Below are 13951 nucleotides of genomic sequence, written 5' to 3'. Positions count from 1 at the left end.
CTCAGCCTGTCATCTTTGCTCTCATCGTCGCGAGATATTCGCTATAATCAGAGACGTCTATCTCTATTATCGAGATCATTGAGATAAGAATAATCGATTGTTGTTATTCGATGTGGAATTCTGACCACCAAACGGACAAGGAAACCTCATTCGGGGAGGATGAAGAGCGCGTGTGCGCGACGTCGGAGCTTACAACGTGCTAGCGGATGCAACCAGTGTCATGCAGTCGTTGCACCGAGTGCACGTGGAGAACATTGTTCGTGCGAAGGGACGAAGCACGAAAGTCGACCCGAAACCAAACGTAAGGGATCGATTTTTCAAGGTTTCACGGGAAGAACGAATACATTCAATCGGTGATTGGTCGTTTACAAATATCACAGGATGAGATTCAGGCGGATCGGCGTCATTGGAGCGTCTGTGATCTCCTGTGTATGCTTACTCTCGGGGCTCATGTATTACTTTAATCAAGGTACGTGACTCGTTGCAGAATTCTCAAATTTCATTATATTTTCCTTGTTTTTCTGTCTTTTTAAAAGAATATCATCTTTCTCAATGCGAAACAAATGTATGTTTAGTCACGCACAACGCTTCTTTCAAGCGTTTTCTTATTTATGCGTCACTGACAACGTACACTTTAACAAATAAATCTCAAATTCATACGACGATACAAAGATGAAATCAACAAATAAAAGTTAAATTTCTTTCGATTAATTATTTGTTCAATCAAAATTCAATTGAAATTATATTTTATGTTTAACAAATGAAGGTTCGTACGAAAATTTGTTAAATAAAACAAACTGGGGGAATGAAGTTCTGTATGATGATTGCATTCATCGTCTTTAGCTCCAATAAAATGTTTTTTATTTCAATTCAATTTCACGTTTCATGCGAAATCCAGAAATGAATAGAAATAATTGGCCAATTTGGTATACGAGATCACCACACAATGAAAGAAACAGGCAAATTAAATTATTAATCAATTACTTTCAAGAAGCAATGCGTACCCTTTGATTTATGAACAGGAGTCTGATTTAAATTATCTTGAAGCAACTTTATTTACCATTAACAAGTGACTTTAATGTCGTCTTAATAAACTTTTATTATTTTGAGATCTATTTCTTTTAAATACGCAATACATATTTATATTTTTATTTCTATATAATGACCTTTGGAAATTCGTGAATGCAGATGCGTGTCCTGTAGGAACTTTCCTTTGCCACAACACCACCATTTGTTTACCCCAAAGAAGTTGGTGCAACCAGGTGATACAATGTCCCTACGGCGATGACGAACAAACTTGCTGTAGGTTAATATTCTTCACAAATAATTGCAATTGTTTCCATCTAATGTAACATTATAGAAAATCTAGGCAGGGTGTACGTAAACTATACGTAAACTTTTAGGTATTGATCAAATTTATTTTATTTATTGTTCCAATGATCGAAACAGCAATTTTATTTAACGTTTTTAATGCACAAATGGAATCACACAATTACGTAAACATTAAATAAAATCCAAATTTGATAAGGTTAACTTTGTACTTATAGTTTCAAAACACCCTGTATGTTGTCACGTAGTTCTGCACAGTAAAATTAATTGCATTGTTCACGTAGAATTTTTTATTATGTACCATAGACGATCCTAACGGTGTACTGGACCTTTTTGGAAAACCCAGAGACTCCATAAAGGAAGCCATAACGAAATTCGTTTGCGGTAACAGCGAAATTATAATTTCAAGAGACAATAAAATAACAAGTACAAACGGGAGTATCGAAATTGTGCACTTATTATTGCAGACGCCATTGATAGATGTAACTACGAGAAGTGTCGTGCAACTTGCTATGGATATTCCGAAATACCACAAAACTTGTCCTCGCAAACCACCGCGATGTACGAATTCTAAGTATTTAAAAATCGAGTATCTCGTACCCGTTTACTGTACAAGTTTCTGCGGTATTTTTTAGCATAATTCGATCAATGTGAAAACTCACAAACATTTTTAGAACTCTGTACGACAGTTCCATTAAACGTGTGCCAAGGGACGCCTTCGCCCGATACCCAGAAATACGTATATTGTAAGTTTTCTGCATACAATGTGCACATTCAATTACGAGAAAAGAAAATCGTCTTTTTCAGGTATCTCGATGGCACCGACATAAGCGAAATAGAGATAGGAGCTTTCAGACATTTAAAGAAACTATATTGGCTGTAAGTACCATTATTCTGGAAACTCGTACAGGCAAGAGTTTGTTAGTGTACAAGCCTAACTCGAGTATATTAAATTTTATTTGATAAAAAGAGCCTTCCTGGTATTATCAAAAGAAAATTTCTGATCTCTCGTTAAGACAGTAAACTTTATCGAGACTTTTAATTGGAATTATTGGCTGTTATTGAGTTAATAATATTGCCTCGAAACTGTCTTCAAACTAAAGAACATATTAAAAGTTGAGAATACGTAGTATACGTAAATTTTTTTTAAAGTTAAAACGTTAAGCGTTGTGCTGATTAAGTTTGTCTTTCGCGTCAAACATGGCGACACAACGAGCCGTGAGCACTCATCGTGGAGCAGCAGTGCATTTGTACCGAGTTAGCTCATTCGATATTTGGTTGCTCTTAAATTAAAAGTATGTTGTTTCAGGATGGATATAAAAATGATTCTTCGAGCGGAATATATTTTCAATTATTGTTACATTATGTAACAATATATACACGTTTTGAAAATTAGACTAACAAGTGTTTACATCCTTTAATTTATTAATCATACAATTAGAACCAAATTTTTTTTAAATTTTATTAGCAACTAAACAGATATTGCAAATATTTAAAATATACGCTGTTAACATTAATAAAAAAATATTCTTTTTCGCTACGGTACCACTTGTAAAGAGCTAACATAAAATTGATCCGCAGAATATTAGAGAATAATAAAATCAGTGAGCTACTGCCTGGACATTTTACCGATTTACATGATTTGGAGACTCTAAAGGCAAATAAGAACAGAATCACCGTAGCAGATTTGTCGGATCTGAAGGGAAGCGTCAGTTTATCTTTCATGTAAGTTATTCGTACAACTAATTTCGTTGCAACCGAAAAATTATCCTAATTATCGTAGCACGTTGAACGACAGAACTATTTATTATTTATCATTTTTATTCAACGATGTTATTCGTCACACTTAGAGCGTGACTACTTTATTTGTTATTGGGTAATATTAGGTACATATTTGATTATAAATATGTTAAAATCTATTAAATAAGCAATACCGTTGTAGAGATTTAAGCGAAAATCTGTTGACATCGGAAACTCTGAAGCTGCCATACTTGCCAGCGCTGAACGAGATGTAAGCTTCTCCCTCTAACGTTCTCAAAGTTTCCAAACTACGATCGTTTCGATCCGTTTAATATATTTCCAGATTGCTAGACGAGAACAAGTTCGATGCTATTCCCGATACACTGTTCGTCGGATGTCCAACGTTAAGATTATTGTACGTACGTAATTAGATGTTGAACATAAAAAATTAAGGCTTTCGATTATGGCATTAATCGGTCCCAGGAGCATGCAGAAGAACGCGATAAGAACGATCGAGGAGGAGACGTTTCGAAATTTGGAGCACCTCGAGGAACTGTGAGTTTGCAAAACTTCCGCGAACGCATCGCGCGCGAATGTACCGGCGTTGTTACGTTCGTCGTTTATCACGATGTCGTACGAAATAAATTTTTCTGTCCAGCAATTTGGCGTACAACGAAATAACGACCGTCCCGCTGAATGTATTCCAGCCATTGAAAAATCTGACGAAGCTGTAAGTATACGAGGGACGGGCATTCTCATAAATTGTAACGCTACACGTCTTAAGCTACGCGCGTGCTCGCAACATATTTACATGACATTTACCGTCGAACACGGCGTTAGAAAAGCAAACGAGAGGAACGGCACGTATGGTCGGCGTTAAAACTTTTATTTATTCTAGCGGCACGTACGAAAATAATGCGGATACGTAGCTGTACGAGCTCTCGGATTTACATGAACCCAAAGAGGATTTATCTAACGTTTAAACGAGCCTTTTTTCCTCTGCTCGTATCAACCCATTTGATCATCGTTTTTCGTTTTCTTCGGACGATTATTCGATGTTGCACGGTGAATTATTTCAAATAAAAATCACCGTATAGAACATTTTGAAATTCACTAATTTGTAATGGAAAACTTTTTTTTGGATAACTTCTTAATTCTAAAGAATCTGTCGTGCATAAGAAGCTTAATCCTCTTGGAGCTTTTAATTTAAACAAAAATGAAATCTTCGTTGGTCTTTGAGAAAATAGGTTTATTTGGTCTTGTATTAGTGCACAAGACGATTGATTTGAATTACTGTACTGTATTAAATCCAATTATTATACATCAAACTAGCAAGTAAAATTTATTTTCACTTCGTTTTAAAACAAATGAAATTTAATACATAAAATGCATTGCGTCGTAAGTGGATGGGTTAACAATTGTTATAAATTGCAGAGAGTTAGGCTACAACAATCTTCACAATCTACCGATGGCAGTTTTGAATCCATTGAGGAAACTTCATTCGCTGTAAGTTTTATCCGTATTATTTCCCATTGTTTATCACACGAGGTTGCACAGATTGTAATTATCATCGATGGAAATCATAGTGATTTGGAGGGCATAAGTTTGGACACGTTGAAGAAGAACGCGTTCGACGTGTTTCGGGAACTGGAGGACGTGTAAGTAAATTCAACCATGACTCTTCCGGCAAATATTAATTTCAGATACGTATACAACACAGAAAAATAATATTTAATCGTTTAATGCACGAAATTTTGTAAAAGAGGCGAAATGGTCGATGTATTTGCAGATATTTCAAGAAATTTCACTATTGCGCGACGTTCGCGCCGAACGCAATAAGATGTCGGCCATCCGGAGACGGTGAGACAAACTAATAAGAAATTTTTAAAATATTTCGTTCAAATTAATTTGAATTTATTGTTCGGTTCAGTCAGATTTTTAAAATTTATTTTTACGCATAAAATTTGTTCGCTGTTTTAGTATTATCTTCAGAAGTTCACAGTTTACTGTTATTATACCTTTTTAAGCTTTTGATTATCTAACAATGAGAATCCCATTTTTTCAAATTAACTGAGAATATTATGAATATTCGTACAAGTCCAGCAGAAGTTCATTAAATTGTATTTTGGCGAAAATTTCTACAGTAGTATTGTTAGAAAAAATATAATTTTCATTGCCCAGCGAGTATAATAAATAGTTTAATATAAGACTGATGTTTCGTTCAGGAGTTTCGTCGTTGTCCCATTTGCTCGATAAGACATTGTTACGGGCAGCAGTATGGGTAATATCGTGCGTTACTTGCATGGGTAACGTTCTTGTTCTTTGGGGAAGATTCACGGCCAAGGATGAAAATCGCGTATTGACTATTATCATAAAAAATCTGGCAGGTTAGTTACAATTATTCCCACTAAATATTTTAACCCTCTGTTAAAAGAAAATTTATTTCTTGGCTACCTGTATACTAAACTATTAAATACATGATGTAATACAGGATTAAACACTTTTTTGATTCCTCTAACTCAAATAACGAATAATTAATCGACTTCATTACAAAAAATGATTTATTCGTCGCCTAATATAGAGTTCCACAATTTCGTAGAATTGATATTATTTTTATTATGATGCATAATAACTACTCTGTTGCATTATATTATACATATTATTGTATAGGTACTAATAAAATTTTTGAGATAGGAATAATATTTTTTTAAATTTTGTTTATATAAATTTCCAAATTAGTTTCAATTTTTAACAAAATATTGGTGATTATAAATCATTGAATCGCATAAGCTCGATATGGGAATCGCATAATCTTTTTACAGTCTCCGACACGTTGATGGGAATCTACCTGTTCGTAATCGCTATGGCGGACATGATATTCCGCGATAATTACAAACGAGTTGCTAGTTCGTGGATGTCATCCTGGAGTTGCACTATTTTAGGAGTTTTGGCGATGACATCCTTGGAGGTATGTGGTATTTAATATTTTTATTAAAAATAGAGTGATTCTGAGAACTTGGACAAGCTAACTTAGAATAGCAAAAATTGATATAGAAATATATTATACATTTATAATATCATTGTTTGCACAGAATATAGACAAATTAGTTAAAATTAGTACCAATAATAGGTAATTATTTTCAGCATCGAGACACAAATTAAAATGTTTTACATTCAGAAGCAAAATTTTTACTTTTAATTAATCGATTTAAATTCAGTCCCTGTCTTTAATTTATTAAATAAATTACTTAAACACGCTTTTCAATTACAAAAGAATTCTAGAATTATCAAATAATTCGAGGAATTCATTATAATTGAAATAAATAGTTATTCTTACATTTAATTATTGCATAAAAATACTAAAGGGATTCAAACACATAGGACAAATCTTTCAGCCCTTTCGAACACCACGTGTTCAACACTCTAACATAAAATAACTCGTGGAATGCCAACCTATTTCAATATATTCAGAATTCATTCTATCAATTTTTATTTTACCCTGGACGAAGAACTTTCTAAAATAATTTCTGTTTACCGAAGTTTCTCTAAACAATTTCCTGAATTAATCCCTATGCAGACCGAACGCGAAGCAAGAAGAATAGCTATGATCAGGATGAAACCGTGTCGTTGGAGTTTTAGTCGAGCGTGCAGGGATTGTTATCTAACGTAATGTCGATTGAATTCGAAGTATTTTTCATGATCTGTTATTCGAAAGGTCGAACGGAACGTTGTTAATGTATTGAAATGGAATCGATCTGTCAAGGTTTCAGTACTGATCCTGTCTTTCATGTCGGTGGAACGATATATGCTAATCGCGGCACCGCTAAAAGGTCACCGCGCCATGACACCGCAAACAGCATCAGCGTCAATGATCATCATTTGGATCATCGGAGTTACCCTCGCTTTCGTGCCAGGTTCGTCTTAATGGTTCTTATTCGCCCGCAAAGCACGGCTGCATGATTCGTGATAATATCTAATAACCTGTCAAGATGTCCGGCTGCTTGTTAACCCGCCGGTTATGATAACGTAATACGAGCACAGCTTCGGTGTCTCATTTGCTCGTTTTGTGAATCAATTAACTGTTGTGACGTTTCCTCTTCGATTATTCGACAGTCGACGCAACGATTTAAAATTGGACACAACGGACACGTCATGGCTACAATTTTTAAGATTCCGATCTACGTTTCTTAGAAAATGCAGCCTATCGTTGTTTCGAATAATTATCTATAACGTCGCTTCGTTATAAAGGGGGATAGATATCAATTTTTACTCGTTCCTCGTCTTATTATTGGTTATTCTATATGTGCGAAGAATTTTTTCTCTTATCTTGAAAATTTAAATACTCGAAAGTTGTCGAATAATATTTAGATTCGTTCGCGAGAATCGTGAATTTTATTCAAGATTGTGTTGCAACCGACCAGTAATGTGAATACATTAATGGTAAAGAATGTGAAAGTGAATAAAATTTAAAATACGAATGTACTATTTGCAAAAAATAAGTATGATTGACCTTTTTCACGGTATACAAGAATTCAAGGAACGAAACTAACGGAAACAAAAATAAATCATTTCAAATCTCAATTGATATAATAGTTTTTCGTATGAAATTTTATGCTTTGTTCTTTAGGGAGAAATATAAGTCATTCTATTTCAAAAGATGGAAGTAATCTTTGTGTTCCTTTCGATACCATGTAACTTTTATTTTTAAAAGAGTTCCATCCTTTATGCTTTTATAAAATCGCAATAGATATTAATTTATAATATTTTGAAAATTCCAACTTATATTCTTGATATTAACAACACTAAAATCTATTGTGTAAGTCAAATTATTAGTTACATATATGAGATCATTAATTACACACGACAGAAGTACATTTTGTTCAATGTGATGCTATTTTACAAGATCAATCTTAGAGAAAATCAAGAATACCAATTTGTTGATTGAGGTTTCGTTAAAAAGTTTTTATCAAAATTATTGTTAAAAACTATTAATAAAATTTGTCCACCTACATGAATTTTTTTCTCGAAAGTGTGTAGGAATTCGGGTGTATGTCTATTTACCAAACATGATTGTAATTGACCCTCACAACTGAAAATAATTTTTTCAGAATGATTTGAAACTTTTCAATTTCGCCGAAAAATGTAGCCTACCCTGTCGATTTTTCTTAAAACTTCGTTTCTGATTTTTAATAAATTTGATTCGCACTGTACGGAAATATTGTCTAATACTTTTTTATAGGTACCCATGAGCTCTACTTCAGAAAAAAGTTTCATTGAAATATATTCATTATTGTAGGAGTTATGGCTGTTTGAAAATTCGACCACTTTTATGGGGGTTTTTTCACTTCACGGGGTCAAGGAACAACTTTTCCAATATTTTTAGAATTTCTACATATTCTACACTAAAATACGCGTCGTTTGCATTTTGAAACATTAAAATCCTTCAATCCGTTCAGAAGTTATGATGTTTTAAAGATTCGCCTGAAACTTAATGCAGACATTTCTGCCCAGAAATTATATTTTCGGTAATGAATTTTTTCCTCGAAAGCGCGTAGGATTTCGGGAATATGTGTATTGACCAAAAATGATTGTAATTGACCCCCGCAACCAAACATAATTTTTTCAGCATGATCTGAAAGTTTTTAATTTCAAATCTAATATTTGCAGAAATTAGTATTTGTAAATTTGTACATTTCTTGGTGTAAATTACAGTTTTAATCCTTCTTGGCATGCTTTGGATATATTTTGCGATGTCAGCATGATTTCTATAGCTTTGTTTACAAGCACTTTGCGAATATTACTATCTTGAAAATAATTGTAAATTATTTGAAAGTTATTCACTGGCGAAGCAGCACGAGATTTTACGGCGTTAACGGAATGTGTTTCCCTTTGCACATCGATGATCCGTATTTAATTGGATGGGAGTATTCGGTCTTCATTTTCTTGGGATTAAATCTCTTTGGGTAAGAGAGAGGATTAGCAAAAAAAAAAGTATAGACATTTTGCAAGTGCAACACGTAACAATTTCAAATTTCACAACGTTCACGTTGCCTTGTATTACAGATTATTAACGATTGGTTACGTTTACGCGGGGATGTTTGCGAGCATTTGGAAAACAAGACACGCCTGCTCGCTCTCTGTCGGTGAATCTGAATTCGCTTTAAGGTTTTTCTTCATAGTGTTAACGGACGCTGCTTGCTGGGCACCGATTATCATTCTCAAAATTAGAGCTCTGATGAACTTTCCTATTCCAGGTGAGCAACAAGGGTTAAAATATTTCTATAAATTCAAATATCCATTTGTAAGTCAAATATCGTTTAACAAAATTTTAACAAAGGATATAAAAGATAGCTGAAATAACAATTCTGCTCTGTTTAACGTTTTACAAATTTTTTACCTAAGAAAGAAGTTTAAGAAATATAAAAAATACTCCCAAAGTTACCGAATAATAATACATATTCATATATTAAACTTTTATTTCTCTCGTAATGTACTAACTGCTCTTTTTAGCTGATGTTCATGCCTGGGTGGTGGTTTTTATTCTCCCCGTAAACAGTGCAATTAACCCACTTCTGTATACTTTTACCACGCCAAAATTTCGAGAAAGACTGAGCGGCGGTTGGTTTGGCAAAGTGCGTAGTTACGTAGCACGAAAAAGTTCTGCCGAAGGTACATGTCTTTCTATATCATTCTAATTCCATTGAATTGAGAATTAAAATATTTTTCCCTACGATACAATCCTCAATTTGAAATTTTAAAGACCAATATACAGTTTATAATAACAAGCATTTATTAAATTTATGTTCTATATTCAGACGATTAATAGATTGTTTAAAGATTCAGTTACAGATTCTGAAGAGGGCTCGATACACGAATGAAAAGGGCACTTTAACAAACATTTATCAGAAAAACTCGAAAACGTTTATTTTCTATTTGACTTTTGGAATTGGAAAAATTGTGGAAGTTGTAAAGGTGTATAACCATACACTGGGCGAATTATATTTGAAATGGAAATAAGAAAAACTATTCGAAACAATTATTTCATTCTTTTATTTCCCGCAACGGTATTCAAAGTGACAGAAATAATTTTCTTATTCGAAACAATCGTTGTTTCAAATATATTTTTCTCGTTACGATTTGTTACAGATTCGCAATTATCCACGACGACAAGCAACAAAAATATGTCTCTGTCAAGTGGAACTAACAACTGTAACAACAAAATACCGCCTCTTATGTTTTCCAACAGGGGGAAAAGTAAATCTGAAAAGCGTGATTATTCTCTGTAAGTTCCGCGAACTTCAATTTTTCCTTCGAGAAAGTTCAGTAAGTGAAGTGTCTTCTTGTATAACAGAAGTCTGTTCAGCTAGATTTAATACCGTCGAGCTAGTCATTAATAAGACAAAGTAATGCTTCTTGCTGGGCGTAGCACAGCAAAATAAATAATAACATTCTGTAACGAATAGATACTTAAATATTCCGCTGTTAAAGTATATCTATTCATTAAATAAAAAATGTATGTAAAATCTAATGTCTTGGTAGCAGTCGTAACGTTAATCTTTTTTCATTAGGAAATTAAAAGAAATGGGTAATGGGAGCATTCGAGAAATTTTAATAACAATAAGTTCTGAGTTTGGAACTTAAAGTCCATTCAGAGTATTTCAGATTTATAATTGTAAACTTACTTTATCAACATCCATTTTTGTGGGTATAGAAGTTCGATATTCCATAAACTGTCTCTACGGAAGAATGATTTCTCTAATAACTTGGATAATTAATTCACAGTGGTAATAACGGGGTAGAATGTAACCGAATAGTCGCGCAAAATTTAAGATCGTAAACAGGCTCAAACGTTGTCGCGTTCACGCGATGAAAAACTCAAACATCTGGCAAGAGGATCGCGGCAATAATTTCGCGGCGTCAGTTTTTACGATTTAATGGTTCCGACGCTGCCAGTTATTGCCCGCAATTTTGCACAATCGCTTTTGCAGAAACCACCGGCGACTTTATGACGCGTGTTCCCGATGCAAAAGTTTTCAAACAAGCAGTCCGAAGACACGCCAGCTATATACTCCTACGTAGAAGTCGTTCTCTAAACCGTACATAAATTACTCCTAACGAAGGCCACGAAACGCATTCGAAAAATTTATTGCATCCATTCTGATCTATCGGCAAATCGTGTTCTACGATCCTGCACCGTTATCGGGTAACTCTTCGGGGTCAGCTTTCCTTCTACGATTTTCTTATTGTACGGCGACGAATCAGCGACACGCGTTTCGAAACTCGCGCGTTAACGGGAAATTTCAAACAGGTAATTTTTGAGAATTGTTTCCAGAAAAAATAAAGTGGATAATCGAACGAACGTTTCAGCATTTAACAAATGTTTCCTCTGTTATTTGCATGGTGGAAAATGGAGCCAATGTTTCTTTTAAAAGCGACCCTTAAACAGTGAAATTTCTGGTTCATGAATTGGCAATTGGTAATATCTGAGCACCAATAAAATATAAATTAATTCTATATTATTAGAATTACTATGGTTATAAAAGTAAATAATAGTTTCCACTAAGTTATAAATGAATTGCAGAGTTCATACGTTTATGGTGTATACTTGCATAAAAATGTAATAATATTAATATGTCGTCTTGTCGTTTTTCATACTAGTTTACGTTATAGATCCATAACATTCAGTTACGAGTAATTATAAGTTTTACAAATGCCTTTCTTCTTTTAATGCCTCATGAAAAAATAGATAGCATTACAGCGCGCACATTAAATGTAAGAATATTGTTACTTTCGAAACGATACTCCATTTTGTATAAAATGTAATTTACTTTTTAAGGAAAACAGAATACCTAACTCTCAATTTTCACCAATGTCGTAACTTCCTATTAGGTTGCCATACAAATCCAAATTTCCAATAAAATACGAAATCAATTTTTGAAAACAATTTGCATACCTAATTAATTGTTTATATTCTACGGTTATGACTTCCACTCTGCCTTTTAAATTAAATTGATACGATCCTATGTTGCGAATTAATGTAACGATTAGCAAGTTACAACGTACTAAACAGAGGAAGGAAATGTGATGTATATATACCGTTATCAGCGATGAGATATAATAAATGCAGTTAAGAACAAAGTTGATTGCCCGAGTTGAAAGTTATGATGGCGATACATTTAATTTAATGCCGCATTGTGTAACAATTTATAATGAACGTATTTGCGTCACTCTGACGATGTAAGAAGAAGTGATAATAAATTGAGATTGCAGCCCGATGAAGTTTTCAACGGAGCGCTTCGGTTTATCATCGTAATTAGCGTCATAAACGTTAACATCAGCGTTTTTTTTTTTTGAAAAGAAAAAACAGTTAATTTCACGATCGTAAAGCGAGTACCGTCTATTGGTTTTGCCAGATATCATCTTTCATAATTAGTGACATCCGCCCTTTATTAGCTCCGTCTCTATAGAACCAACGTACATTTTCGTTTGTTTATTTATTTTTACACGATGCAATTAATATGCCGTATCAATTCAATTATAAATCAAACATTACGTTTATTGCAACTTGCTCGCCTAACGAACCAGGTGGTAATATAAACCGGTAGGCTTGTCGATCAGATACTGTAATCAATCAATTCTACTGAATTCGTAGACAATTTGTACCTAAATGTAAAACAAATATTACAATAAATATAATCCTACGTGTTGACTTTTACTTTTGGTCCTCTTCAGTATTCGAAACATGCTTGTTTATACAAGTAATTAAATTGTATAAAAAGAAATGTTGGAACGTAAAGTAAAAATGTTTTGATCTATTGAGTTTTTAAAAGAGGCGTCTAATACATCGATAAACGAGATCAAAATGTGTGTACACAATACGTGGGTGCTTGAAATATAGCGTGCAGAAATTATAATGGTAATATCGTATTACAATTAAATGTTTTCACGACTGGGAATCGATATTCGACTGCATTACGGCGGATCATAAATTATTATGTCGACCAAAAAAAAACGCATCATTGCACTCTACGATTCGCCGCCACGTGGGCCGTCTCTTACACGATATAATGTATAATTTATGGTGGATGGCCAATGGGAGGATCCCGTTAAGGGGCCTCGATACTTCCTGCAAGACAGCTCGCCTTTTCGGAATGATTTTTCTTCCGTCTCGCGTCGACAATGTTTCCTCCTCGAACAAAATTTATTTAATTAATTGCATTTCGCATGGCTACCATCGTACACTTCATTTTAGACTCCAATTTGTTGCTTTAGAACTGTTCAAATCAATCGATTTACACGTTATACAGACTTTTTTGGATACGCCTTAAAGTAAGCAGGCTATTAAAACTTACTCTCAATTTTAAAGATGTTACTTTTTCCTTAATTATACGATTTGGTATTTTTGGAATTATTGACGCACATCGTATTGGTTTTATAAAAACAATACGATAGATTGTTCTATATTAAAAAGAAAGGGTAATCTTTTATAAAATACAATTTAAAATGGCAGAGTAAGTTTCCTAATATATCCAATATATATAATAACAAATAAGTAACGTATGTTTGTGTTAACGTTAACATATTTTATTTATATGAAACAGAAAACGCACGGTATACGTTAACAATGATTAAATAACATGTTTATGATCACTGTGTATGTTACAGTGGGGACAATAACTTTCGTGAACACATAATGCATATTTTATGCACTGTATCATGTTTTCTGTACTTGCTTCATTGCAGAGGAAGTAAATCCAGCCTTCTTTATGGGGAGAAATGACGATGGTTTATGATCGTAGTGGTACGATTTAAGAAACGTTATGGTGACACGATTTTAAGAACCACCGTGGCATTAAAAAAAATATCGATTCAATCTTTATAA

At 33.7% G+C, this 13951-nt stretch overlaps 1 protein-coding gene across 1 annotated transcript; it reads left to right on the top strand.

Annotated features, from left to right (window-relative positions):
* Positions 1–301: 301 nt before the first annotated feature.
* Positions 302–10545, top strand: LOC122400306 (relaxin receptor 1-like). Its single transcript, XM_043401695.1, has 21 exons — positions 302–469; positions 1189–1302; positions 1636–1713; positions 1797–1890; positions 2004–2075; positions 2137–2208; positions 2911–3054; positions 3272–3340; positions 3413–3484; positions 3553–3624; positions 3728–3799; positions 4504–4575; positions 4656–4727; positions 4859–4929; positions 5295–5456; positions 5892–6037; positions 6833–6983; positions 8903–9032; positions 9133–9323; positions 9580–9738; positions 10216–10545. Exons 1-21 carry the CDS (start codon positions 382–384, stop codon positions 10353–10355), a joined length of 2241 nt encoding a protein of 746 aa, XP_043257630.1. The 5' UTR covers positions 302–381; the 3' UTR covers positions 10356–10545.
* The last annotated feature ends 3406 nt before the right edge of the window (positions 10546–13951 follow it).

Source organism: Colletes gigas, unplaced genomic scaffold, assembly GCF_013123115.1.
Source record: "Colletes gigas isolate AHSC1104 unplaced genomic scaffold, ASM1312311v1 Colletes_gigas_Sc00017, whole genome shotgun sequence".
Taxonomy (NCBI): Eukaryota; Metazoa; Arthropoda; class Insecta; order Hymenoptera; family Colletidae; genus Colletes; species Colletes gigas.
Note: the sequence above shows the minus strand (reverse complement) of the source record. Positions and strands in the feature narration are given on the sequence as shown.